Here is a 26,763-nt window from a genome sequence, read left to right on the forward strand (position 1 = left end):
CACAGAGCGGAACAGAATTGTTTCTGTTTCATGGAGTGTTTATTCCACTCCATGAAACTATTTTTCCTGGTTTTTTTTCTCAAATGGGGCTCATCACTCTCACCACCAAAACTGTATCTACAAAATGCTCTATAAGAGCCTGAGTTATACTACCATGGTTTAATCAGCCCTAACCTAACCAGCTTAATGAAGAAAATTGTGTAAGTAGGAAAACTACTTATCTTGGGACAAGGCAGATAATTTTGGTTACATTTTTCCAGATGGCTTCAAAATCTGAAAATTAGCCAAACCCTTTACCCTACCTACTGAAAGAACTTGGATGCCTTCCCTGGCCAATTCATAAAAAAAACACGCTGTATATACTCTATATGGCATGATACTCTCCATTCTTGGCCACTAGCACAAGGATATAATTAATCAGTATAAGCTGATAATGTATTTTTCTTTCCGTTTATAGTAGAAATGCAGATCAAACACAAACTTCTTACAACCTCTGGATTTTGTATTTTTCCCTTGTTCTCTTTGATCCAGTAAGCTTTAATGGTGGGAAATCAGGCAGTGTTGCCTCCCAGCAGCACAGACAGCTGGGATAATGCTAGTGCTATATGTATATGTACTTATGTATATATTTATGTATACATCTCTCTCTAACATAGTGCCTTGAACATGCTTGATAACAAGGACTCCAATAGGGCTGTTTCTTACAATCTAGAACACACCACAGAAGACAGTGATGCATGTTAGACATGGACTTTACCTCAGTGATACCCACTGCTCAGTTATCCTGCAGCACAGCACCCCCTGTGACTGTCTCTGTCTGCATACCAGCTGGGTTTCCTTGGAGCTGTCCTCTTCTTACAAGAACCCTCTCTGTACAAGGACACACCACCACAGCCAATAGGTCATCCTTGCTTCCCAAGCACCATCCAGGGAGATCCTGATGTATGATTTGGCTTTACAGGCATCTTCTAAAGGCTTCCTGCCCAGCCTGTTTAGATTCTTTCAGCAATGCCCCAGCACCATCATTCTGCATCCTTCACAGCAAGGACATGCAGAAACATGAATCAGCAGTAAACAAAAAAAATTATGCAAAGGAAAAGTAACAGGTCAAAGAGGAACAATGCTCTGGCAAAGTATGGCAGGACAAAGCAAAGGAAGTAGACAGCTAGGGGAGCCAGCAAGAGCCTTTCCAGTAGGAATCCATGTTGAGAGGTAGGGTTTCCTGCCTGGCAGCCTGGTACCAACACTTTGACTCCAAGGACAGTTCTTTTATGAGACATGAAAACTAGTGCAACTAGTTTTCCTAGTAAAGCAGTATCTGTTGGTGCTGGAGGAACTTGGGTTTCCTTCAACTTACAGACATAGAAAAATCTAAGTCAAGATGAGGATTTCTGGATCCAGTTTCTGTCCTATCACTTGCACCACTATGTAAAACTCAAAATGAATTTTGCTGACAGAAGTCAAGCTTCGCAGATGAGACAATTTAAACATCAAGGAGAGGGCTGTGAAAGACAGATAAGCATTAAGATAGAGGGGATGGAGAATCTCTGTTCTTCACGGCATGTAAGAATTGACTTGGCAAAGATCTACCAGAAATGGTGTGGGGAGCATTGATTGTGGCTGCGGAAAGGAGGATGTCTATTGTCTCTACAGTTTTGGCCATCATCACCAGCCATTTTCACTGGTGACTGAAAGTGCTATTTTCCAGGAGAACCTGACAACCCAGCTACAAGGGCAGAGAGTTGTGATGTCCTCGCAAAACTTAGGGGTATCATTACTAGTATAAGCCAAAACACAAGAAATACTCTTCTACCTGCCCTTTCCATTGAGTATCCAGTTTCCTATTTGAAGTTACCATCTTCCTAAAAGTGATACATTTTTCCATTTTATGTAGGACTAAGGGACTAAGCTACATTTTGTTCAGTATTAAGCTACATTTTCGCCTCCCCCCCGCCCCCGGGCTTTTTTTTTTCCCACCAACATTGTGCATCTCTAATCTCTATCAATTCCCAACAAAATCATTCCCATCCTTTTCAGCTTCTTTCTTTTTTTTTTTTTGTCTCTGATCTAGTATTCAACCCATCTTTGAAGCCCTTTAAATTCTGCTAAATCCTTTAGGAGGAAAAATATTAATATAACAACATTGTATTACTTCCAGTACTATTTTATATTCTCTTCTTTTTCTTCTCTAACATCTGTTGTTTTGGCTTATGCCATATGGTAAGGGAAGGAGGGCCGAAATCTCTATAGAGAAACATCTGCATTATGAAGATTTTAACTTTCTAAAGGGAAAGAAGGCTTATTCTAAAGTCTCACATAGGTAGCGATGTTTTAGTGAGCAAGCTGGAGGGGGGGCAAAGAAGAATTCCCACTGGATTTGTTGGAAAGCAGGAGTGTACTTTAGCTAACATTTTCAAATACAACTTGCTCTGATGATACTAGGTGTAAGGTCTTGCTTTAACTCAATTAAATTGCACAATTTATAAAAACATCTCTATTCACTGAAAACTATTTCTTATATAGCTTTCTTATTTTGCAAATATTTTTAGTTATCTACCCTGATAAGTCCAAGCGAAAGCAAATCATACATGTGCCTATAATTTGCATTCCTTCCTGTAGAAGACATTGAAGCATTTTTTTCATTTAAATACTTGAAACCTATAATTTTAACACATTTTTACCATCTCATTCAGAAAAGATACTGCTTTTAGATGAAAAGTAAACAGCTATTAATTTGGCACAAGTCTTTCAGTTATGAAAAGGAGGTTACAGGAAGGAGGTGAATATTGCACATCAACATGTAATTTTAATTTGTTGTCATAAAAACTATACTTAAAATGTTCTTATATTTGTAGTGAATGGTGCTTCTAAAAGTCTAAGCTGATGGGAAGTTAAAATGCTATAGAAACCAACTTATGAACTCACGGCTATCTTCTCATGCAGCCATTTCTCTGTCCTAGAGAAGATGCAGCTTTGAGGAGGATCCAGGTTAGCACAAATTCAGCCACAGAAGGCTAAAGCTCAGGAGTGAAAATGCTGCACCAAGCCAGAATGTGTCCTTAGATATATCTGTGTAGTTTTAATCGGTGGAAATATTCCAGGTTTGCACCTGTGTAACTGAAAGCAGAATGCAGGTATCTGCTTTCCCTTTAGACTTAATATCCAGTTAAGACAAGAAAACAAATTCAAGCTGTTCCCAATTCTTATGTTCACCAAAAATCCTCTAATTGCTCTCCATGGGAAATACTTCAAGGGTACTCTTACACTGACATGCAAAATACTAGACAGGGTGATTCCCTACTAACCTATTAGCAAGAACTCTGTGCAAAGCCCCAGATATCAAGGTGGGGACAAGCAGTTCCATCTGACTCTTGCTGATTTACCCAGTTTGCACCCGTATAAACTGAATTTAGAGCATGTTTACAGAGAAGTTTGTAGCAATATCAAAGGCTGCTTGCACAGATCTTCTGACTGCGAATCCTGAAGCATACAGAACACATGTAGGGCCAACAGTAAAATCAGTAGGCCATAAAGGGTCACAAGTTCTTAAACAGAACTGAATAAATTCACTTGAAAGACCAGAAATACGAGGTAGCCGGTGGCTCACAAAGGGAGAAAAACAAAACTCAAAGTTTCCAAAGAGCAAAAGCTTATTAATCTTTTTCTGTTCAGCTTCTAAAGTTTTATAACCACATATCTCACCTATAAATACTCAGTCTAAGACCAACGTGTCTTGTTCCGTGTAAACTCCCCAATCAATGCTGCCTCCTTTTCTATTAATCCACCCTTTAAAATACGTTCTTTTATCAGGTTTTAATGTCTAACATGATTTAATCAAGAACACATGCCTCATAAATATCATCTGTCATGTTCCATTAGTTTCATGTGGAAAAGTACAAGTCAATAAACAAAGGTTGTGCCATAAATCTGCCTTGAACACATTATACCTCAAATAAGAAAATAAAAACATGTGTGTCCTTTGACCTGGATATTCTTAAAATGGAACTTCAGGTATTGTCTTATGCCTTTAAAAATGTCTAAAGCATTCACAATTAATTGCATACCTAAGCAATTTCAATTTACATAATGTTGATATGGAGACGGTGATTAAATAAGCACTATGCCTTTAAGGCACCTGTTAAATAACATCACTGCCTCTGGGTTAAAACTGATATCCCGGACTGCACAATGAAAACCAGGTCTCTCCACCATGCGACTCTGCTGTAAAAATCCCTCATAACTCAGAGGAGCCATTGGGTTCAGTTATTAAAAGAGAGAGGGGAAGAAAGGGAAAGGAGTTGGGGGGGAAGGAGGAGAAAGCACCTTCTCTTGTGCGCTGGATAGAAATGTGGTTGCTGTAAACACCAGTGAGTCCAGACAGCACACACAGGATCCCTGTGAGCTCTCCTCGGGGCCCCTCCACTCCAGCACTGGTGGGCACCAGTTTGTCACCTTTCCTCTGATTTTCCAAGTATGCAAGTAACATGAAGTACTCAGTTTTGGTACTTACACCAATGATCAAATTTGATGTTTAGGTCATCTGGGAATTTTATTTAAGGAAATTCCCAACCTTTCCAGAGTTGCAGGCCATGGTCAGTGCTTCCAGCCTCTCCTCTCTTTATGGCACACAGCAGTTTGTGGCTTTTGGTATTTTCCACTAATGATGTCAGTTTGTTACAGGCTGTTGGGGAGTGCTTTGTGGCTTGTGGGTGGTGGGACAGACAGCCCCTTGCTCCTACCAACCCAGTGGGCTTTGGATTAGACAACTTCCTTGCCTATCCTTCTGCTCTAGAGCAGCACAATGAGAAGGGCCAGAGTTTTCACTGGGGTGCCTGTCCATCCCCCAGCACCTTTCTGTGCAGTATGCTGCCCATTGTGCTCTAGAGCCAGCCAGCTTGCTAGGTGGCTCACTCAATTTAGCTCTGCCTGAAACAAAATTCTTTTCCTGAGGTCCCACTGACTTCTGCAGGATCTAGAAAGTTGTGAATGGATTCCTGGCTAAAACCAGGGAAACTGGACTGTCAACAGCTCTAGAGTCCTTGAGAATAGAAGTCAAACATTTTCCTCTCATGCACTGTGAAATCTGAGGAACAAGCGGCCTACAAATCAATAGTGCAATTTTGAAGCTTTAAAAAGAAAATAAAGAATATCTGTTTTTTTCCTTAATGACTACTTTGATCACACACACACCTACTTCCTGCAGGTCCAGTTTGACCTCTTTGTGCAGATGGATCTATACTCATGTCCACAGTAGTTGATCTCCATTGGTTTCTAACTCTTCCTGTTCCTCCTGCCTTTTCCCAGCGTTCCCTCCCTCCCATGTCCAATCCCACCTTCAACTTCTCCCAACCCTTCAGCCACCAACAGATCATGTACAATGTACACAGATTGTCTGGGTGTCCTGACCTGCTCATCATTCACCTTTCAGAAGGAAATGGGTCAACACATTGCCTCTCCCTGCCCAACTCTGCAGTTGGAGCATTCACTCCTGTGGGGAAGAGCTGAAGTTAATGTCAAACAGTTTTATGCAAGTCCTCACACAGAGTTTTCTAGGTTTCATTCCTTTCTCAAACATTCACCTTTGAAAAATGGGAGCTGTATATCTACAATCTGAGTAACTCTCTGATTCCTCTACCACTGCATTTGGAATTACAGGGTAATACTATTAGTCAGGAACTGGTAAGGTACAGCACTTCTCTATATAGTTACCAGGGTCTAACATTCACTTACCCAAATCTCTGCCAACCGTGTTTTGTTAAATAATCTGCCAGAATTACATCTTGTCGCAGGAGTGTCCACTTCCCTTGTTCCAACTAAAACTGCCCAAAGAACATCCATGTGCCTTATGACACTGTGCTTACCTGTGCAGGGCAGCAAGCAAACCTCAGCTTCTGCTGCACTCACAGCACGGCCGGTCTGAAGTTGCACCTGGGATATACACCTTCTTATGGGTTCCTCCAGTTTCCCAATCATGGCTTCCTGGTACCAGGCAGGTCAGTCCCAGCGTAGGTCAGCCAAAGCTGTGACTGGGTGTTGTGGGGATGGGAAGAGGCCATGTGATTAAAACACATGAAGACGACAATGACAGCAGATACAGGCAAGGGAGGAGGAGTTGGGCAAGCAAATCTCACATTCAGCCAGTGATGCTGATGTGGCTGGCATCTCATGCAAAGCCATAAAGGCATTCCAGCATCACAAAATTCCTGTAGTATTGCTCAGCATCACTACTGAATTTACCTGAAAATAATCAAAACAGATTGACAGCCCACTATTGTGAGTCTCTGCAAGGAAGGGGCTGACAAAGGATATTCCTGTCACCACAGGAACTACTCTCCCATTGCTCAATTGGCAGTACTATCAGACCTGTGGGCCCATATTAAAACTGTAAATTACACAGTACCACAAGACAGCACCCACAAGACAGCAGGGTGATAATCATCACAGCACCCAGCAGAGGAACTCTCACAGCACCCCGATGCAGCCCTTCATCACAAGTCAGAGTTTAGAAACCAGCTGAAATGGCTGGGCAGCAACTCAGACCTCTGAAGCGTCTCACAGAACACACTGGGAGTACATGAAGTATTTTATCTTATATGTTCAGTGAGAGGACACTTCATGTTCTCAGTGCCAGACACATAATTGGTGTATGGTACACAGTTCACAAGTGCTTACTCCCAAGCTACATCTAACCTGGCTGAACACCAGTGTCCTTTGCTAGCAAAGGAACAAGTCTCTTCCAAAAACCTGCATTAATTACAGCTGCTCTCAGGGCCCATATAAACCTCAGGTTCCACTTCTCAGCTCTTGTGTTTCCTTTTTTTTCCAATAAGAAAATTTTAAAAAGAAAGCTCATTTTCTGGGTCAGAAAACTACACTTCAGAACAGTTTGATAGGAAAGTCTTTTATCTTTTCTTGTAATTTCCTGAGATCTTTTATCTTGCACATCTCAGGTGGACCCCAATGGTATCACCTGGCAAGGAGCCAAAGGAGCTCTGCTACTAAACCAATGTGATAAGATCAGCACTGAATAGAGGAAATGCCAACAAAAATCTCCTATTTTTCCCTAGATTTTCATTCAAACAAATTAGTATGTCACTTCAGTTCTCCCCTCAACAAAGTCCCCCAAGGTCAAAGTCATCCCACCTCAGTAACACAAAATCAATAAAAGAGCTGTGTATTTTCTCCAAGTCGATCTCCCACCCCACTGCTTGCCTACAAGGCCTCAACTCCTTTGTGGAACAGATTATTACATGGCATAGCTTTCTAGGCAACTGCCTGCATCATGTGCTGGAACTCACGATGGGAAGAATACAAAATTAATACTATTGCACCACTCACAGAAGACGCCATAAAAGGAGACCCACAGAAAGCATGAGCTATGTAACATTCAATGCCAGAAGTCTAAACACCAGATCCAGAGAGGTATTTAGGCACCCAATTTCCACTGACGTCAATGGGAGTTAGGTGCCTAAATACCCCTTCTCTGGATCAAACATTTAGCAGAGCAAACTTTAAGGCTTGGGTTTTTTTTCAACAGTTCTACAGTTCCTACAAATTCTTCAGCACCTCCTTTGAGGAGCAAGTCCTTCAAAGGAATGCCTAGGAGACTCACCACCTTGTCTTGCCGGAAAATAACCATCCAGTTCTCAAAGGAAACAGACTGGATCTGGTAAGTAGATGAAAAAAAGCTCACCGTTTATAACATTGTTCAGGTGTCACTGCTTGGCTTCCTAGGAGCCATTCAACCCTGTGGATCTCTAAGGCAGGATCCTGTCTCTACTACCAGGCTTATGGAGAGGCAACACAATACGAGGCATCTGACATTGTCGAAGAATATCTGACAGACACAAACTGCTTGTTAAAATTTACAGATTGTTTTCAGTTAACATAGGCATCCCCCTGTTTCACTGGCTCTTAAAACGAAACAAAAAACCACCAAGAAACCTGTCCACACTAACATAAAGCAAGAAATGGATAGGGTTCTGTAACTGATAGTCTATAAAGAAATTGAACTGCACATGCTCTTAGTGGGCACCAAAAGGCAATCACTTGCCCCATTTGGAAATATAAATCAAAGATACCACCCAAAGGAAAAGGGAAGGAAAAAAAGGCCCTTGTGATGACAGTTCGGATTGAAATTAATTTGCCCACTTGCAGAAATTCTGAAAGTGTTTGCTCTTGATTTTTCATCCCCACCAAATGGCAGCTGCTTTCTTCCAAAGCACACACTCATACTGTTGTGGGCTGTTGGAGCAAGACAGCCAACACTGGAAACAGCCATGTCCCATGGTGGCATGGCAAGCAACGGGCACAGCGGCCACACCACAGGGTGTGCGGAGCCCTAAGTACATATACAGACATAGACTTGTGTCTGGCCCAGGGACTGACAGAGGGGGAAGGTGTCACAAATATAAATCTCAGGCCAGGGAGCCAAAGAACTCAGCCGAATTTTAGTCACATGGGTATCTCTCAGTTTCCTTTGGCTGACTCAATCAACTGTGGCCTGAAGTTGTAAAACCTGCCCACAGCTGCTCTGCTCACCCCCAACCTGATGTTTCACACTGTGACTTTATGCAGGCTTGTTTGGGTCTAACAAGGTCCTTATTTTTCTACAATGCAGGAAATAAGGAAACCAGCCATCAATTATTAGAAGCGCAGCAGATCTGAGCCGTGTGGCTGTAAAACAGATTTTTCTTTAATGAAACTGAGCTGGCATTTGCCAGAAATAACAAGTGCCCAAGACCAAAATGTAAATCAAAACTAAAGGAGAGTTTTCAAAACTTTGAATCATTGGTAGCAACAGACAAGCTCAGAAGGAGGTTGGTATGATTTTGGAATGTCTTAAAAATGTGTGACTAATATGACTTCTAAAGACATTATTTGTGAGTTAGTATTTCAGTCTCCCCACAGAAAGAAAACATCATGACCAGAGAGGGCCACAATGTTTGCTCTAGTAACTGTGTTAGTATGTCACTATTGCTATGCTAGTAAGGAGGCTATGAGCCTTTGTTTTCATTTCAGAAAGCAAAGAAAGGGAAGACATTAATGTTGAAAATCATCAGCGCTTAGTAAGAAAAGGAAGATCACAGCTGTTACCCTTTCCCCACATGTCCAGGTTTTAAACCCAGCACTTGGTTTTAGTTGGTCTCAGCCCAGCTCCTATGAGACGGTAGGTTCCATCACAAGATCTCTGAATAGAGGCTAGTCTAGTCAAGGAGGAGTGGTGCTGTTTGCTGAAGAGAGAGACATAACAAGAGGAAAGAAAGGGCGGGTTTGGAGGAAACATTAGTTGCTAGTGATTGCCTTACCATAATTACTGTCAAAACTGTGACTGTGGTGCAGTAATGCTCCTCTTTCCCCAGCCCTCTACTCTTTGTCATGAAACCCAGAATGAGGTCCTAGATTTGGTCTCAATATGGGTGTTAGGCCCAAAGATTGCAATGCAGAGAGCACATGAAGAAACATGCTGCCAGTTCTGGCAGCAGGAGATGGCCTGGAATCCCATTTTTTACAGAGTGCAAGTGGCAGCTGTTGGGATGGTCCAGCTTGTTCATCTAGTGATTCCACCATTGAATGCAACTGTCCGTGGTTGCAATTAATCATTTCTTCCATTGGAACTTCCAAACCTGGATCAGCAACTGCAAATACCAGAGGATTTATCACATTTTGCTATGCTTGCAGTCAAAAACACAAGTCTTCCTTCTTGTTTGATCTTTCTCAGTTTCCATCCATGAGATGCTGTTCTGCATTTATCTGCATTCAAAAGAACCCTCAAGTATCACATATTTTCTCCTCTGGTGGGCTTCCAGAGCAGACCACCACATTGCCTCTAATCTTTCATTAGTTCAGCAGTACCACATATGGGTTAGAACCTTCCAGTTCTTCCACAAATTCTTTGATACTTCAAAGCCATTTGAGCTTTAATCTGTCTTCCTGCAACTACAGTGATGCTTAACAGAAAGCTAACATCACTTCTCTATGCTTTTTAATAAAGTGTCATATCATCTTCTACCCCATTAGAAATTTATTTTGTCATACCAATTGAATATGACATCCCAATCCTCTTCAGCATCACTGCTTTCCAGGACAATACAGCCTCCCATCTATAAAAAGAGTTGATACTCCCCATACCAAGGTATAGTGTTTGACCATATGAAAATATTCATTGTCCAGTTCCTGATCATTGCTTAAGAAATCCATGCCACACGCCAGTCACTTCCTAATTTTTACTCATTATTCCCTTAATCTGAAGCAACAGACAAACTTTACTGGCAGTGTTTTTCTATTTTCTGTCAGAATTTCAGTAGAAACTATTAGATAACACTGGGAACAAAACCCAAACTTTCAGAGTTGTATACAAAATACTGTCACTGTACAAAACATTATTGTTACGCATCTCCATTTCTATAGATAAGTCAGTTTTTACTCCATTCAAAAGGCAACATTATTGTTTTCTATACCACCATTTTTCTGTCATCAACACTGCTTGTGACAATTCAAAACATATTCCAGAAGCTTAAGTCTAATCTACCAGCAAGTTTACCTCTGCCAGCCTCACTCCAGGCTTGTTGTAAGAAACAAACAAGCTTATTTCAGCTGCTCTGTTAATACAGATTTCCACCACAATACATCCCCAGTTCTAAGCAGTCTAAACTCCACATGGACCATAAGGATGCAGATATGACGAACAACTTAAAGGCCGATAATGCTGGAGGACTTCAGCATGGTCAGTTAATTTTTGTATTTGGAAAACAGGATGCATTGTGAATGAATAATAATGATAATAATTCAATGTGAGCCTAATTCAGTATCAATAAGGCTATTTCCTTCTTCTGAACAATGGTTGGCATTTTCTATCCCCAACAGGCAATCATTTGCTAGCAATGGCATGTCCCCAGAATGCCACAGAATGTTTCACAACTGCTTTGCACATAAAAATCAATCATTTTCCATGCCCAGTTGTCCCACCACTGGCTCTCCCAACTGCTGCTCTTAGAGCCCTTCACTCAGTCTGGTTTTTATTGTATGCTTTCTCGTTTTCTTGACAAACAAATGAGTGGCCAGAAACACCAGTGTTAGACAAGGAGGGATTTGAACTTTGTTCAGTAAGTCAGAGATGACAGAAGGCTGGAGCATCGCAGTTTGAGACATCTTGTAACTCTTTGTAGTGCCGAAGCAGTTGAGTGTGGGAATTAAAAATGTCACAGGAAAGAGATGGTCAGGCCCAAACAGTTACGTCCCACAGTAGGATTTCCATCCAGCCTGTCTTTAAAAACTCCAGTGACAAACAACCCACAGGCTGCTTGGGCACCATGTCAAAAGCTAAGCATACTCCTAGTTAATATCCTTCCTAGTGTTGTGCCCACATAATCCCTGTGGAAGAATAAACCAATGTAGAAGAGAGAGAATGTGCTGAATACCAGGTGCATTTCACACTCGGTAGCAACAGGGAAAACGTACAGCCACACTCGGCTTCAGAAAGGAGATTTTTCTCCCATGCCAGCAGAACAAGACTGATGCATCTGAAGGATGTGTGGGCACCATGCATGTGAATTACAACTCTGATCTATAAATTGGTGGATTCCATGTTTAGAAGGTCTTTCTCGTATCTAGCTTAGATTCTAAACCTCGGTTGCTCATAAAACTAGCAAATGCTGTAGTTAGGAGCCTTCATGCTAGAAGCCATATCACATCTTACAGATTGTTTTCTCTGGCGGTAATTAGTATCATAATTCATTTTTACCTAAATGTTAGTTGGTTGTGAGGCTATTTTTCACCAAGTTTCCTCTCAAGTCTTAGATTATCCAGGCTCTGAAACTGCCTCTGTGTCACTTCAGAGTGACTGCTTGCTGCCGAAACATCTACCCCATGCATAAAACATCTTTATCACCTCTAATGTTTACTGTTCTTAATTTTCAAGTCTCCCAGCAACTTCTCCAGCAGCTAATAAAAACTCTATTGTTGGCATTAACACTAACGCTTAGCAAGAAAAGTTCCCCAAGCAGGTTAGTCCCATTTTGAGAAACTTAACCTGGGTACCACTGAAGCAGCAAGCCTCTGCAAATCACCAGTGTTTTCACTCAAACTTTCCAAATAAACTGTACCTGTAGCTAATGACACTAATAGACTTGGGTTCAAAACACTGTTGACGATTAGTCATTCCAGCAGTTTGCCCTCACTTTCTAGATTTTGGTCCCCTTTATATATTGGCTTTCTACAACTAATCTTGCAAAATTTACACAAATGTAAAAGCATTTGTGGAGGCAGCAAACTTACAAGCAAATAGGCATAAAAGCAGATTTTGACAAAGCAGCCTGAGTATATATGCCAGTAATCTCTGCCTAACCGCTTCTGACAGGATGCAGTAAGAGAAAGGAGATCTCATATGAATAATGTTTCCAATAAAAGCTAGCCAAATCACCCTGGCAGATTTTGAGTATTTACACATTCAACAGACCAAAAGCTATTTACACCAGTTGCCATACTTCCACATATTTAGCCCACAATAAAAGTTACAATCCTTTACATATATTTAAAAATAAGCCAACAGCAAAGTTGCGCAAACTAAAAGACAGAGGCAGGAGGCTAAGAGAGTAGGAAGAAAAATTTATTGAGATTCATGGGCAAGGAAAGAGCAAGTGGGCTCTAAGGGTAAACATCCCCTTAAATTTCCTGCACGCCCATTCAAATCAGAGAGATGCTGAAATGCATGGGGATCTTTGTTTTGAAAAGAGAACCATTCACACACATACTCTGTAGCTTATCCCCACAAAAATATGTCAAGTCAGCAAACCTTATCGAATAACTCAAGAACTCAAACAAAAAGAATATAAGCCAATTTGTGGCGAGCTGGCAAGAGGAAAAATAAGAAGCAAAACTGTTCAGATTAAAAATGTGAGACATCTTTTTCTTTTGCCAAGTGAACAGAGTCCATATTTACAGGAAAAACTTATACGCATTGAGCCCTGGAAGGCTCAAGGCTGCCTCCTTTTTATCCACATCTTGGTTTTAAAATGGCATCACTTCAGATTTGCACCAGAGCTAAGGATAATGGAATCAGGCCAGCTCCATTTCAGTTGAACATAAACCAGCTCTGATGACTTTAAGGAAACTAAACATTATAACAATCAGATATCCAGAAAGGAGGAATTTAGTGGTGCTTTTTCTTCAAGTCCTGGGGGACAGTCTCAGCTGTGTGCAAACTGTTCTGCAAGAGTGATGATTTCGGGAACCTCATAGTAGCTACCTGCACCTCAAGCCCACGGGGCATACAATCTACCAGGTGATTTCTGCCTCAAGAACAGCTGCCGTAAGAGACTTTTCCATCTGATGGAAGTCAAGGGCAACCCTGAAGTTGCTTCATCCAGCAAACCATGAGGGAGACTTTCCTCCCAACAGGTACTTATTAATGGCTATTTCCAACACAGTTCTTTTAATGTAGCCTCCTTTCCCTCACCTCAGCGTGTCAAGCACTAAAATAAATGGGAGAATTTGTTCCTCAGCAACAATTCTTCAACTGGCAGCATACACCAGATGCCAAGCAGTAAGAAGCCCGACTAAAATGTTCCATTAAAAACCTTACTCTCCGAAAGAAAAAAATATGTATTTTGCACTTTTCACCACCCACACTCAAGGAGACTTACCAACAAGGGCAAGTACCACATACTTCACATAACAAAGAGAGAAATCTGGTCCACATGCACATTGTGTAAGGGGGGTGCAGCCACGCTGAAGCAAGTGCCACCCCAGGCTGATACAGCCACAAGTTGTAGTGCCGCATCCTGCAACAACACCAGATCAGATCTCAGAGCACAGCCACCTCACCCAAACACTGCACCTGAACTAACAAACTGTCCCTCGGCATAAAAAATTAAGCTGGCCCTGATGGCGTACCACAACAACTGCACTGTTTCTGGCTCTAAAACTGGCTTGTCTTTCTCTACACCACGCTCTGTTACATTCTTGCAGTAGAAATATCACAAACAGTACACAGACTTACTCTAAAATGTAGTACAGCCTACAACAGAATTCAAGCATCCTAACTCTTTTCATCCAGAATATTTACATACTTGGCCATGTCAACTGCTGGCACAATCCTTCACCATTTTTGCTTGTTTCATGTATGATGGCAGATCACACCAGCTTTAGACCCATGCAGGATCTTGAACAGGAAGAAAAATTAAAGGTGAACGTGCTATGCTGACTGACCATGGCATGTGAGCTACTGGGCTGCTTCTGCTGGCACATTTTTCTCTCTGGTAGAGAGTTTAACACTTCCATCTTCTCTTCTGTGCCCCAGAAGCGCATGGGTAGGACTTTCAAAAACATTCAGTACTGGCCTCCTCCTGAAGTCAATGCTACAACTCCCTGCAATTTCAGCAGGAGCAGCAGGGCAAAGCAAGAGTTATGAAACCTCATGTTAAATCCTTTCTGGGATTTTCCCAGAAAATACTGAGTATTAAAACAGAAATTTCCTCTTTTATCTGTTCTCACTTTAACTCTCTCTTCTCTGTCCAGCACAGATGGCAGGGGTTGGGTGGTAGGCAGGACCTACATAAGGAACAAACAGTAAGGGAGAGCTGCTTTAGACTGAAATGAGTCCTGAATGCAAATTGCTGCATTCCTCAAGCACCCTTCCTGTCCTATTTAGTCTTCTCTCTTAAGTGTCTTCCACTATGGAGATGTACCCTCAAAGAGCATAACACAGTCATCAGTAAGTGACTGATCATTTGCTCTCAGTGAAGGATTCAGTTTAAATCAAAGCCAGCTGCTTTAGAGAGGGGCAGGCGGCTAAAAATAAGTTAAACAAAATAATAGTAAGTAAATGCAATCTAGAACTTACATACATAGGAAATCTACTCTTGTATTTCAAATAAATAACTCGAAGGTATTTAAGCCTCATGCACAGAAAATTTTGTAACTTCTTTTAAGTCATCCTCTTGCATTGTTGTTCTGCCCTAATAACTCTGAAATGTGCTACTCATCTCTTGCAGTTAAATATCCTGTTTCACAAGCCCACTCCTAGATATCTGAAACTGCACAGCATTACTATCTAGCTTTAGGCATCTAGCATTCCAAAGAATTAATATTTAAACTTATTATAAAGGAATGGAGATTGTGTTAAGCATGTAATATTTAGCAAAACATTAATAAACTGTTGTGTTGCTTGTTTGAAGCACATTTATCATTCTTTAAACTTAAAAAAATATTATGTTCCAAAACTGACACATGTATCTACTTTCCTTTTAATACAACCACAACTTAGTTAGGATTATAGAGTGGAAGCTATCAAATTTCAATTTTTACAATACGCTTAAAATTATATTATCTTTTTTTGCCTAGGGGATTGTTGACTTCAGTATTTAAGTGACATAACCACAGCAAACTGTGAAAAAGCAGTGAAACACAGCACTTTATTTAAAATAATCAGAGACCCTCTACATCTTCTTGGGAAGCGCCTTATGTTAACATTGTTATATACATTACTGCTTTTATATCTCTTGATTATAGATAAATGAATAAAAAAACCTAATTGGTTACAAGATATTACTAATTGGGGTTTTTCCTCTTATATTAGCCTTTGATTTACACCTCAGATATGTTCTCCTAAGCCAGCACGTGTAATTTATTTACAGCATTGGAAGGCAAGCAAAATACATCATCTACTGTTATACAACCTTCTACTAGGTATTAAAATACCAGGCCCCTAGAGACACACTTCATATAGTTCAGCAAGTTCCAAAATAAACCAAACCACCAACCCCTTAAGCACTTAAAACAACAATGGAGATCTGTATTAAAAAGTTAGTTTTACAGTATGTGGTGATGTCGCCTTAGTGTCGTTTTTCCCTCTGGCTAAATATGCAAAAAAACACATAAGAATGTATTTGCTTTCCCCTCATTCTAAAACAACTGGCAAATCTATAGCTCTCACAAAGCCCTCTTATCACACTTAAATGCCAGAATTAAATGCAGTTTAAGATGGTTTGCATTCATTTAACCCTTAGAATAAATTTGATCGGGTAGATTCAATTACAGTGCTCCTTACCAATCCACTATGCAAAATAGTCACATATACATTCAGACATAATGACAGAAAAGTCAGACATAATTATTAAAGCAAAAAGACTGCCAAAAAAAAAAAAGAGAAAGAAAAAGATTGAGCTCAAGCATAGCACTTTGTGATGATTTCACTGAGATCAACCTTATAACTCCTAAATGCTCAAAACCTTAAAATAATCTAAAACACAGAATTTGGATCTATTTCTTAGTGCAGCTCTGGCAATGCCTCATCTGTTTTTCAAGTAGTCTCCTTTCTACAAATAATCATCATTAACAATCATTTAATATATCCAAACTAATGACCTCAATTAAAAAAAAAAAAAAAAAAAGTCCTTGTTCCAGGTTACTAGTGAAGCGCTGATTCTGAGAACAGAAAGTTCCAGGTTCCAACTGAGATTTCACATACTGGATGCCAGAAATGTAATAGCAAGGGAAGAAAAAAGGAAAATTCTTTGCCCCTATTCTGCAAAGCCTGTGCAGAAAGGTAGTACTGCAGTAGGCTGAACTGATAGTTATCTGAATGGAAGAACTGGCCCTTGCTTTTTTTACATGCCCCATTTAAACGCAATAAACCAGCACGAGCGGTTTTAGCTGGTCATTCTGTCTATGTCATTGTAACGCTCCCTGCTCTCAGGAGAAGATAACAGCTGTGCCATATTCAGAAACACATACTTTTGCTATTGTTTGCACATTTGTAGGGCAAGATTACACTGTACCACAGTTAGTGAGCACTGCCCTTGCTTTGGAACCCTGTACTCTGAGTTACATCAATGTGCTAGGAAACAACATTTGGTGGCTGAGAAAAAAAAGCAAACAAAAACAATCTATTAAAAGCAGTTTCATGCACTGTGAAATGATTACTAGATTGCATGCCTTGTTCGAGCTTGTTGACATATAATGATAGAAACCTGGAGCACAAAATGTAGTGGTTTACATCTATATTCCCTCTCCAATTACTCTGCCATCAACATCTTCAACAGTTCTAAAATCACTAAACAGCAGAGGTTCACATTTCTAGAATAATGGTAATCATGGTACTGAACATGGAAATTATATTCACAGTACTACAAATTTCTCTTTATAGTCCATATATTATTCCACTTCCCAGTTTACAGATGGATTTAATACAAGCTTGTTATTTGTTCTACAACCTTTTTCCCTGTACACAGGATAAAGAACTTCTGTAAGACTGAAATACTGACCCAGCTAAAAGTTAGTGGCAAGATTCCTACTGATATTAATCATTTAGAGTAAAATGTTGTCCCTCGTATTCAACATACTAAGCATTTTTGCCCACTGCAAGTGGAAAAAAACCCAAAAACCAAAACACTTTGTTGCGATGAAGTACTACTATCTCCCAGAAGACACTCACTTTACTTTTAGCAGTTTTACTAAACAGAACCTTGAAGTACTTCCAGAATATAATCTTAAATCTACTAAAAACCCTCAGCATACACTTTAACAGCTTATATGTGTACGGGGTTGAACTCTTACATACGAATAATCATTTAGATATAGTTGAATACATAATTTAGAATATTCTAAGGCCAAAGTATTTGTAGTTGATGAGACTACTGACAGGAACACAGTAATGTGCATACTTAGGCACTTGAAAGATTTAGATCTTAAATTTTTTCTTACTTTAAAAGAAAAAAGATACTTTTCTTCACAACCCATTTAGCAGAGTATATAATTATCTCATTTTTCATTTCATGTGTTAAACTAACATTTTAAAGCCAGAACAAGTAAATTCTTTTTTACTTCTATTCCTTCAAGTAAAACTCAAGAAGTTATAAAATCTCTTCCACAGATCAGACTTATTTCCTATAATCTATGTTGTTACATATACTTCTACATGATACTAAGATAGATACAATATTTATTCTCTTCATTTTTTCCAGTAGCTGTAATTTTTTCCTGAAGCAGAAAGGAGAGCTTTTTGTTTTTATGATATAAGTACTGAATACCTTTATATGACAGGTCAATCATCAGATCTTCTGGTTTGTGTTTACTAAATATTCTCTACTACCAACCCTTAAATAACAAAGAATTCAATTATTAGATACAATTAAACCTCTTTTAAATTAAATCCATGAAAGGGTCATCTTCAATTCAGTGACTCTGATTTTGCAACACAAATCATTAGAACTTCCTTCAGCAGCAAGTAACTGAAAGTTATTTTCCTTTTCAAGACAAGTAAGTATTTTAGCCAGTTTAAGGAAGGACAGGACAGTCACAATTTATCCCAAACGACTTTATGCACACATTCTCCAATCTGCAGTTTCTTCTCCTTTCTCCCCTTACAAAAAAAAAAAAATTAAAAAAAAAAACAAACAACAAACCAGACCATGAAATAAAAAGGAGTTCTGTAACTGCAAGTTCTATTCAAATAAACCTTCCAATTCCTTTCTATAGTGAACAGTTTAAATGCAGCAAGCAAGAGAACTACAGTGAAAAGAAAAAAAAAGTTCTTAACTACAGCTCTATATAAAATTGAGAGTGTTTATAGAGATCTCCATACCAGTGAGCCCATTCCCTGTCTCCTTATCAGCCCATATAATATTTATCAACTCTAGACAGTCCCATTTGCTCCAGTGGGATAATTCAGGTGAACACAGACAAGGTATATGAAAGCAAATGGCAGAATCAGGCCCAAGACCAGTTTATACACCTAATAAGTCATATAATCAAAACATATGCTTTTGCTCAAGATCCCAACAGTATAAGCTGTTACTTATCCAAGGACTGTCCTGTTAACCAAGGGAATAGTCACAGAGGGTTGAAATGGCAAGATTCAACCCTCCTCAACAGCAGAGGAAAATTAATACACCTCAATACATTGTATGTTTGCCAAAAGCAGCTACAGCTGAAAAAAAAAAAAAAACAACAAAAAATGCCACAAAATAAACCCCAACCCACTTTCTTCTTGTCTGAATAAAAAATACTCTCAACAAGAAAATATCCAAGTACTGCAACCCAAACAGCTTATTGTTTTGCCCACTGTAAGTTAATATCTGAAGTGGTTACTGCAAAGGTCTGGGCCATTTGGATGATTTCCCAGTGGCACAACTAACAGGATAAATCTCGTCATTTCTACTGAGTCACAAATTAGGTACACTGAACGAAACTGGAAAAGAATGAAAAGGAGAAGCGTTTCCTGGTAACAACCATAATCAATGTCATTTAAAAAACTGAGATATTTGATATCTTTATAGATCACTCTTGTCACCACCAAACCTTTCTTTCCCAAAAGTTTCTTTCCTGTTGACAATAATTATTTTGCCCTGTGTTACTTTCAAAATGGTAATACTGTAGCATGAAATTCAACAAAACAGAACCAAAACCACAGAATCCCAGGAAAACGTAAAATGGACTTTATACCTTATGGTACAGTTATTCTATACCAAGCAGACCACAAATGCCTCTAAGAAGCACTGTTTGGGTGCAACTACTCTGCTGTGTGACACGCAGGGAAATCAATGATCAAGAAAAGCACGGTGTGTATCACAACCAATCATACCAGAAGGGGGAGGCTGGGTGAAAACTGAGTGTTTATTTTAAACAGCTCCCCAACAGAACAAAACATGAAGTACAATTCTAAAATGCTGATATTTTTGGTAAACAACCAACAGCTCCATACTGCAAAGTTTAGACCCAAATGATCTGATTCCCAGAAGTAACCCTCACCACCACCCCTCAAGTTTTTGTTTGGCTGTTCATGCAAAAAGATTTGCTCAGGCACAGAAGCATTTTGCAGGATCATAACTTAAACACTGTGAAGCAGTGGAGTAACAGCACAGAGACATTACAACAGCAGGATGCATTTTCCCCATTGTGATCACTTCAAAGCTGACCTTTTTATTAGTAGGGTAGTGTATCATTTTGATTCATTCTTTTTGAAAAAAAATAAAATAGTAAAGGCATGTTCAGAAAAAAAAGGGGGTTTTTTACAGACAACTATAAAAAATTGGTTTTGCTCTTGTTAAAGAGCGTCTTTTACCCTCCCTATTTGCAGCTTTCAACTGTGGATAAACCAAAACCAGGAGGCACATTCTGTAATCTAACCCAGATTGCAGAGGGAATTACTGGGTACACGGTACTCTGGGGCTGGAAAGCAGGGGATGCACAGCACAATGATCTGAAATCAAGCTGTCATCAGTTTCCTTCCCAAAATCTTTTACTAGGTAAATCTGAATATTTCCCTCATTCCCACTTCTTAGCTATACCTTGTTATATCGTATCCACATACAGCTGTCCCTGCTTCTTTATCTTCCTGAGAGAACCAAGGTTCTTGGGAGATGGTTTACACCACTCCTTGAAAGATCAGCAGCGCTCTCATCTGCAGCGTAGCTCGCTTCAGATACACAGAGCTCTGACTTTACAGTTAGCTCAGAGTGAGCAATTGAGTGACTTCTGTTATTTTTGTGGAGCTGACTCAGAAGCATAGGGTGCTGAGCAGGGGCTGGCAGCTTGCAGCAGTCAGTGGGAGAACTCCAAAATGCCCAAGCGGACATTAAGGCACTTGCTGACACCATACAGGTCAGAAGCAGCACAGCCCACACATTTCAAATCAGACTCTAGCCTAAAATTTTACTTTCCCTAGCTTCTGAAAATATCTTCACAGTGAAAAAAGAAACAAAAAGCAAATAGAAAACAAAAAAAACCCATCCAAAAAAACCTAGTGCTGCTGTCTTTAGAAAAATCCAACATTATCCATCAAATCACCATGCTCAGTAAATGAACCCTATCCTGCCCATGGATAATTCCTACTTAGACCCATGACTCAAGTCACCCATACACTGAAGCAACCACAAGGTAACACCCTGGACAGAAAATACATTAAACAAAAAACAGCAACAAAACTTAGAACACAATTTTTTTCCCAGTGGTGAAAAGGGGAAATTGATCAGTCAGGAAAGATGAATTAGCAACTTTCTCCCACACCCACCTACACCTACTACAAAAGTCCCAAATGAATGGAAATTACTCTTTTCTTCTTTCCCTCCCTACACCCCTGCCCTCTGCACAAGAGGAATATGCATGAAGAGAGGACTAAGTAGCTCAAAGGGAAAAGGCCGGGGCAGGGGGGGTGGGGGTGGAGGAAAGGGCTTCAACAGTCTGCTTGAGTAGGGCAATGCACAAGTAGGATTTGAAGCTGGCACAAACCCTAGTCAAGTGGCACCAACCTCACTCATGGTACCACAAGGGCTTGAACATCTCATGAGTCCCTTCTACAAGCAGCAGTCACAGCAGCACAGCAGTACTAGACTCGTAGCCGTCCCTTCATACTTTGTGAATCCTCCTTCTCCCCCCTCCAAACCTGGTTCTGTGTAACAGACCTTCATTTCATTCTTGCCAAACATTAACAACCTTTTTTTTTTAAATCAGGAGAGGACAATTGCAGCATTAACAAACAGAAAAATAAAAAAGGTAATTTATAACCTGCTGCTCTACTCTCTATTCACTGGTGATGAACAAACACATCCTACAGTTTAGCTGGACAGACCTAGCACAGATTGAGGTGTTCATTAACATAACTTCATGGCAATGAAAGGTGCTATCGCCCTAGGTAACAAGCTCACAAAAGAAAATGTTACTAGTTCAAGGGCATGCAGTCTACTTTTATTTTTAAGAAGAATGGATAGAAAGGGATGCACTGAAAAAATCCTGGTGGGAACTGTCTTACACCAACAAGATAGCAGCATCTACATCTCTAAAACAGAATGAGAAAGGACTGAGAAGAAAAAAAAGAGAACCACCTTTTTAATGTTACAGAAAACATTGCTTTAATAATTAATAACCTTAGATGCACATGTGTCTCTGCAAGTGGCTTTGTAGCATAAAGGAATGCTTGAATTCCCTCTGATCCCATCCAGTGATACCTTATAGGGATTATTTTAAAACTAAATTTCGATTAACAAATTCCAGCCAATTAACAAGTTCTAGTTCAAACAGATAACTTACAGATTTTAGTGGGCAATTCCTAACCTAACTTCAGCGCCACTTCTTTAACAATGGATAGATGAAAATTAGGCATTTGTTAACTAGCAGAATTTGACCTTACGGCATGCCTTTCCAGGCACCAGGAATCCCAAGTCTGAGGAGCCACTGCCTGAATCCAGCATTTGTAACACCTCCTTGAAATACAAACTATAAATCCAAGCAACCGTGGTGAAACTGCTGAATAAGAACTAGGCATTTATTGTCAGTCAGGCATACTCACAAACAAACACCCCACACGCACGCTCAGGCACAGGACAGACTAACCCAGTGTTCAGCACCATCCTCAAAACAACTGCCTCCAAGAAGCAACCAAACCAAGTAGCAGTCACTCAGGAGAACTAAAGAACATCGGGTCTTGGGATTTTTAAAGAATATTGAGAAACACTCTGCTTCTCATGGCAAAAAAAGACTGTTATATCCTCTGCTCCAAAGTGCACAGAAAAAAAGTTTTAAAACTTACAGTTAAATAAACAAATTAGAAAACATCGGCGCGGGTGTGTGCGGAATTAAAAACACGACACACGTTTTTGGTCGGTTGGTAAGTATTTTTTTTTGGTGGTGTTAGCATTCAGTTCATGCATTTTTAAACTCACCCTTCATGCTTTGATGTTTCTGCTGCTGAAAATAATCTTTAGAGCCTCTAGCACATCGCAGCTCCTGTGCCCTTGGCAGAATTGGGATCCTCTCGAATATGCTTGGTCTTTTGGGGATGAAATCTAGCAGAGGTGCTGACATTTCAGGGGCGCTCTGCTGAGTCTCCGTACGGTCACTGCCGTTGCTGACACTTATTTTAAAGGACATCTGAGGATTCAAGAGAGCTTTACCAGTGCTGGGACGAGTCACCCGCGGCAGTTCCTTCAGAGACGCTCCCTGGCATTTATCGGTCCCCTCGAAGCGGGCCGGCCCGGCGCTGGCTTTCTGACCCCCTGAGAGCTCACAGTGCATGTCCGCCGGCTGCCAGGGCCCTCGCCGCTCTCCTGCACCGAGCGGCACAGGGTGTCAGCGCCGGCGGCCGCCGCAGCCCGGCCGCCTCCAGCCCGCTCACCTCTGCCCCGCCGCCTCCAGCCCCGCTCACCTCCAGCCCCGCTCACCTCCAGCCCCGCTCACCTCCAGCCCCGCTCACCTCCAGCCCCGCTCACCTCCAGCCCCGCTCACCTCCAGCCCCGCTCACCTCCAGCCCCGCTCACCTCCAGCCCCCGCTCACCTCCAGCCCCCGCTCACCTCAGCCCCCGCTCACCTCAGCCCCCGCTCACCTCAGCCCCGCGCGCGCCGCCAACGGCCGTTAACCGCCGCCCGCGGGACGCGCAGCGCGCCTACAGCCTCGCTCGCGCTCTCACGCGCACCCGGCCGGAGCGGGAAGAAGCGGGGGGGGGGGGGGGGGGGGGTGCCGTGGAGGTCGTTAGAACCGAGTGGCCGCTCGCCCGTGAGGGACAGGGAGGCTGGCGCCGCGCGTCCGCTTCCCTCCCTCTCTAGGCAACACCGCCGGGCTTTTCCCAACCGCTCCCGTGAAGGAGAACCGGGCTGGGAGGGGCGGGGGGCCCGGCCCACGGCCGGGGCTGCGCGGAGGCCGGTGCCTTTCAGCTGAGGCATCCAAGCAGCGGCCGCCCAGGCAACCGCGGACGCGGCGGCAGCGCACACAGCCCCGTGCGGGGCGTGTTTGCCAACGCCGGGCGCTCACGCCGGCCCCTGGGTCACCGGTCGCGGCGACGCGTGTGAACGGGCAGCGCCCCGGCGGCTGTGACAGCCGCGCCCCCGCGCTCCTACCTGGGAGGGGCCGCCCGGGGGGACGCGCCGGCCGCCGGCTCCCGCCGCCCCCGCGCCTCGTCCTGCCGCCGCGCCGGGCTCATGGGCTCAGCCCCGCTCCCCCACCGCAGGGCCGGCTGCCAGAGTGAAGGCGGCCCGGGCCATTACCCCGGCGCGGCGGCGGGGCCAGCCCTTCGCTCGGGCCAGTCGGGGCGGGCAGGGGGAGGGCTGTGCCGCCGGGGCCGCCCCTCGGGGCTTTGACAGCGGCGCGGCGGGGGCTGCCCGCCGGCCCGGCCTTCACGGCCTCGCCCAGCTGGAGAAGGGGAGCGGGCTGGGCACCCCATACCTTCGCCGTGCCCGCCCATAGGCCCGGACCCTTCCCCCGCTCTGCCCGCAGGCCCCGCGGGTCTCAGTGCCAGTCCCCAGGGAACCTGCACCCGGCTGCCCCCGGGCCAGGCAGGCACCACGGGGTGCCACAGGGCCCCCGCGAACACCCAGCCACCCACCAGCACCCTATAAACAACTCCTGTGCAAAAGCCACAGCAACTGCAGCGGGAGAGCGCAAAAGCCTGGCCAAGGGCCTGGGAAGCAGGAGATGTGGCAGAGGGGGGTACAACCTGGCCAAGGCAGCTCCTGGATGACGCAGGTTGGGGTGCATTCAGTGCTGTTCTCTATACGGTGGCCATGCATCACTCCCTTCCTGTCCCACAGGTGCCTGGAGCTGGCCCGCTCCGGCAGGGACAATGAGGCTAGCTCAGAGCATGCAGCACAGAGCAGTGACATTTGTGCTGGCTCCTCCTGGGCCAGCTCAGGTCTGGAAGCAATCTAGCTGGGTTTATTAGCTTGGGCCTGGTTCCAAGCAAATGCAGGCTGAGCTACGATGTGCAGCTTTGCACCAGCGAGGTTTACCAGCCCACTCTCTGCTGGCTCAGGGATGTCTGCGCCCTGCTGCCCTACATGCTGCCATCAGCACAGGTACAGCACAGCAGCTCTGTAACACACCAGGACAGCTCAAAGATAGGAGTGACTGAGAGTCACCCCTGATTTCCACAGGTGTAAATCAGATCTGTCTGATTTACAATCTGATTTACACAGGTCTAAATGAGACCTACCTCCAGCTGGAAATCATGCCTGTTCACATCAAACCTACAGCACAGGCTTGGGAGACTTAGCACAAGCAGGAGGAGGGACAGCTACTGAACTAGCATCTTGCTACGCCCCTCCTGAGTAGTGTCCCACAGCTAGATGACAGATATCTTTATCTTTTGGCAATGCACATGCAGCACAGAGTGCCTCGCTCGCAGTTCTGTCCAACCCCTTAATAACATATGCCACCCTGTGGAGTAAAGGAACGGTCAAGACAAGAGGACATGACTTTTTCTTGGCAAATGCTATGAATGCTGTGGAGGCAAGTTTCCACAAAAGACACGAGACCTTGAGATGGAACAAGCAGTTCTGGGAGCAGCAGTCCTAATGAAGTCTCATTTGCAGTGCCTCTCCTTCTTCCTGCCCAGAGTGAATACCCTGAGGTCTACCAAAGGAGGAGCTTGCCAGCCTTTCCCCTCAACAAGGGCAGTAATAGGGTCTTTTTATTCTCTAAGGCCACATCTTAAATTGTCAGAAGGTAATGGCTCTCTGACAAATGCAGTTGAAAACCTGTAAGTGTCCTCAGAATATGTTAGTGGGAGCAAAATGCTACAAGGGAGAGATTCCCACCTTACCTCTACTGGAAACAAAACTAAATATCAGCTAGCTGGCACAAACACTTAATTTTAAGGGTGATATCCTGGGGATTTATTAAAAACAAAGTAAAAGTTTCCAGCATACATTATCACTCTGCATGGCTGTTCTCTACAGCCACACAACACGTCTCAGTGCTCTGCTAACCTACATCCATTCCCCAGTCCCATCCATCTATGGGGCCCTCAGGACCAAGCCACTCTTTCTCTTTGATTTGGAAATGCTAAAGGCACCTGGCAATGCTACCAGAAACAGCAGTTTAAGACACAAATACACTGTGGTAACAGTCTAAACCCCAGTGACGTGAAGAGGCTGTAAAATTTACTGAAGGAAATATTATTCCAGAACACAGTGTAACCAGGGTGATCCCACTGCTTCCTGTACAAGAAAAAAGTAGTGTTTAGGTGGATCCTGGACACGGGCTCATCTTGTGCAAATTATTACAACTATATTGATACGCACTGCCCAAATATCTAAACTAGAGGGGGTTTCCTAGAAAACACATAGTTTTGCATATATGGTGCAACTTCCTAGAGAGATTTTCTTTCCATGGTTAGGGATCTTCCCACAGCAAGCAGGAAAAAGGACAGCTTCGGCACCTCGGATGCTCTGACCTCGTTACCCCACATCATTCTGCATTCCCTATCTCAGGCCAGGCGCATCCTGCTCGGATACACTGATTAATTCTATTTCTTCTGATCACCATTATCCGGCATATTCTGCAAAATACCGGCAGGTGCCGCCACTCGCTCAGCAATAGCCCAGGGCTGGGCTGCTCCGCGGGCAGGTGGGGGCACAGAGCCTGCCCCGAGCTCTGGGCACCCTCTGAGCTGCCCAAAAAAAAAAAAAAAAAAACAAAAAACCAACCACCACCACAAAAACACACACAAAAAAACACCCCACACAAAACCAACCAACCAACCCCCCCCCCCCCCCCCCAATAAAAGAAAAAAGAAAAAACCACACACACACAAAAAACCCCACAACAAAACAAAAAAAACCAAACACAAAACCAGGAAGGCTTCGGACTGCAGCACATCACAGCTCCAAGCTTCAATAGTGTGTAGGATTAAGGCCCTTCACAGCAAGGTAGATTTGTCCATGGCAGATTATCTCAAAGAGATGTAGACTGCATAGCTCAAGCTGCTTTCCTACATTCCTTCAATAGGAAATGAGGCCCCACGGGCTCAAACTTTCTCTTACACCACCATTTCC

General features: G+C 42.8%; 1 protein-coding gene across 3 annotated transcripts in view; it reads right to left on the reverse strand.

Moving 5' to 3' along the window:
• Positions 1–26,385, reverse strand: part of GLIS1 (GLIS family zinc finger 1) — a 211,177-nt gene extending 184,792 nt beyond the window's left edge. For all 3 annotated transcript variants that reach the window (XM_055815769.1, XM_055815770.1, XM_055815771.1), the window contains exons 1-2: positions 23,830–26,385; positions 22,659–23,042 (exon numbers count right to left, since the gene is read on the reverse strand). In XM_055815769.1, coding sequence (XP_055671744.1) covers positions 22,659–23,010 — 352 coding nt within the window. In that variant the 5' untranslated portion in view covers positions 23,011–23,042; positions 23,830–26,385. The remainder of the gene's footprint in view (positions 1–22,658; positions 23,043–23,829) is intronic.
• Between the last annotated feature and the right edge of the window lie 378 nt (positions 26,386–26,763).

The sequence above is a fragment of the Falco peregrinus genome, chromosome 10 (assembly GCF_023634155.1).
Source record: "Falco peregrinus isolate bFalPer1 chromosome 10, bFalPer1.pri, whole genome shotgun sequence".
NCBI classification, from domain to species: Eukaryota; Metazoa; Chordata; class Aves; order Falconiformes; family Falconidae; genus Falco; species Falco peregrinus.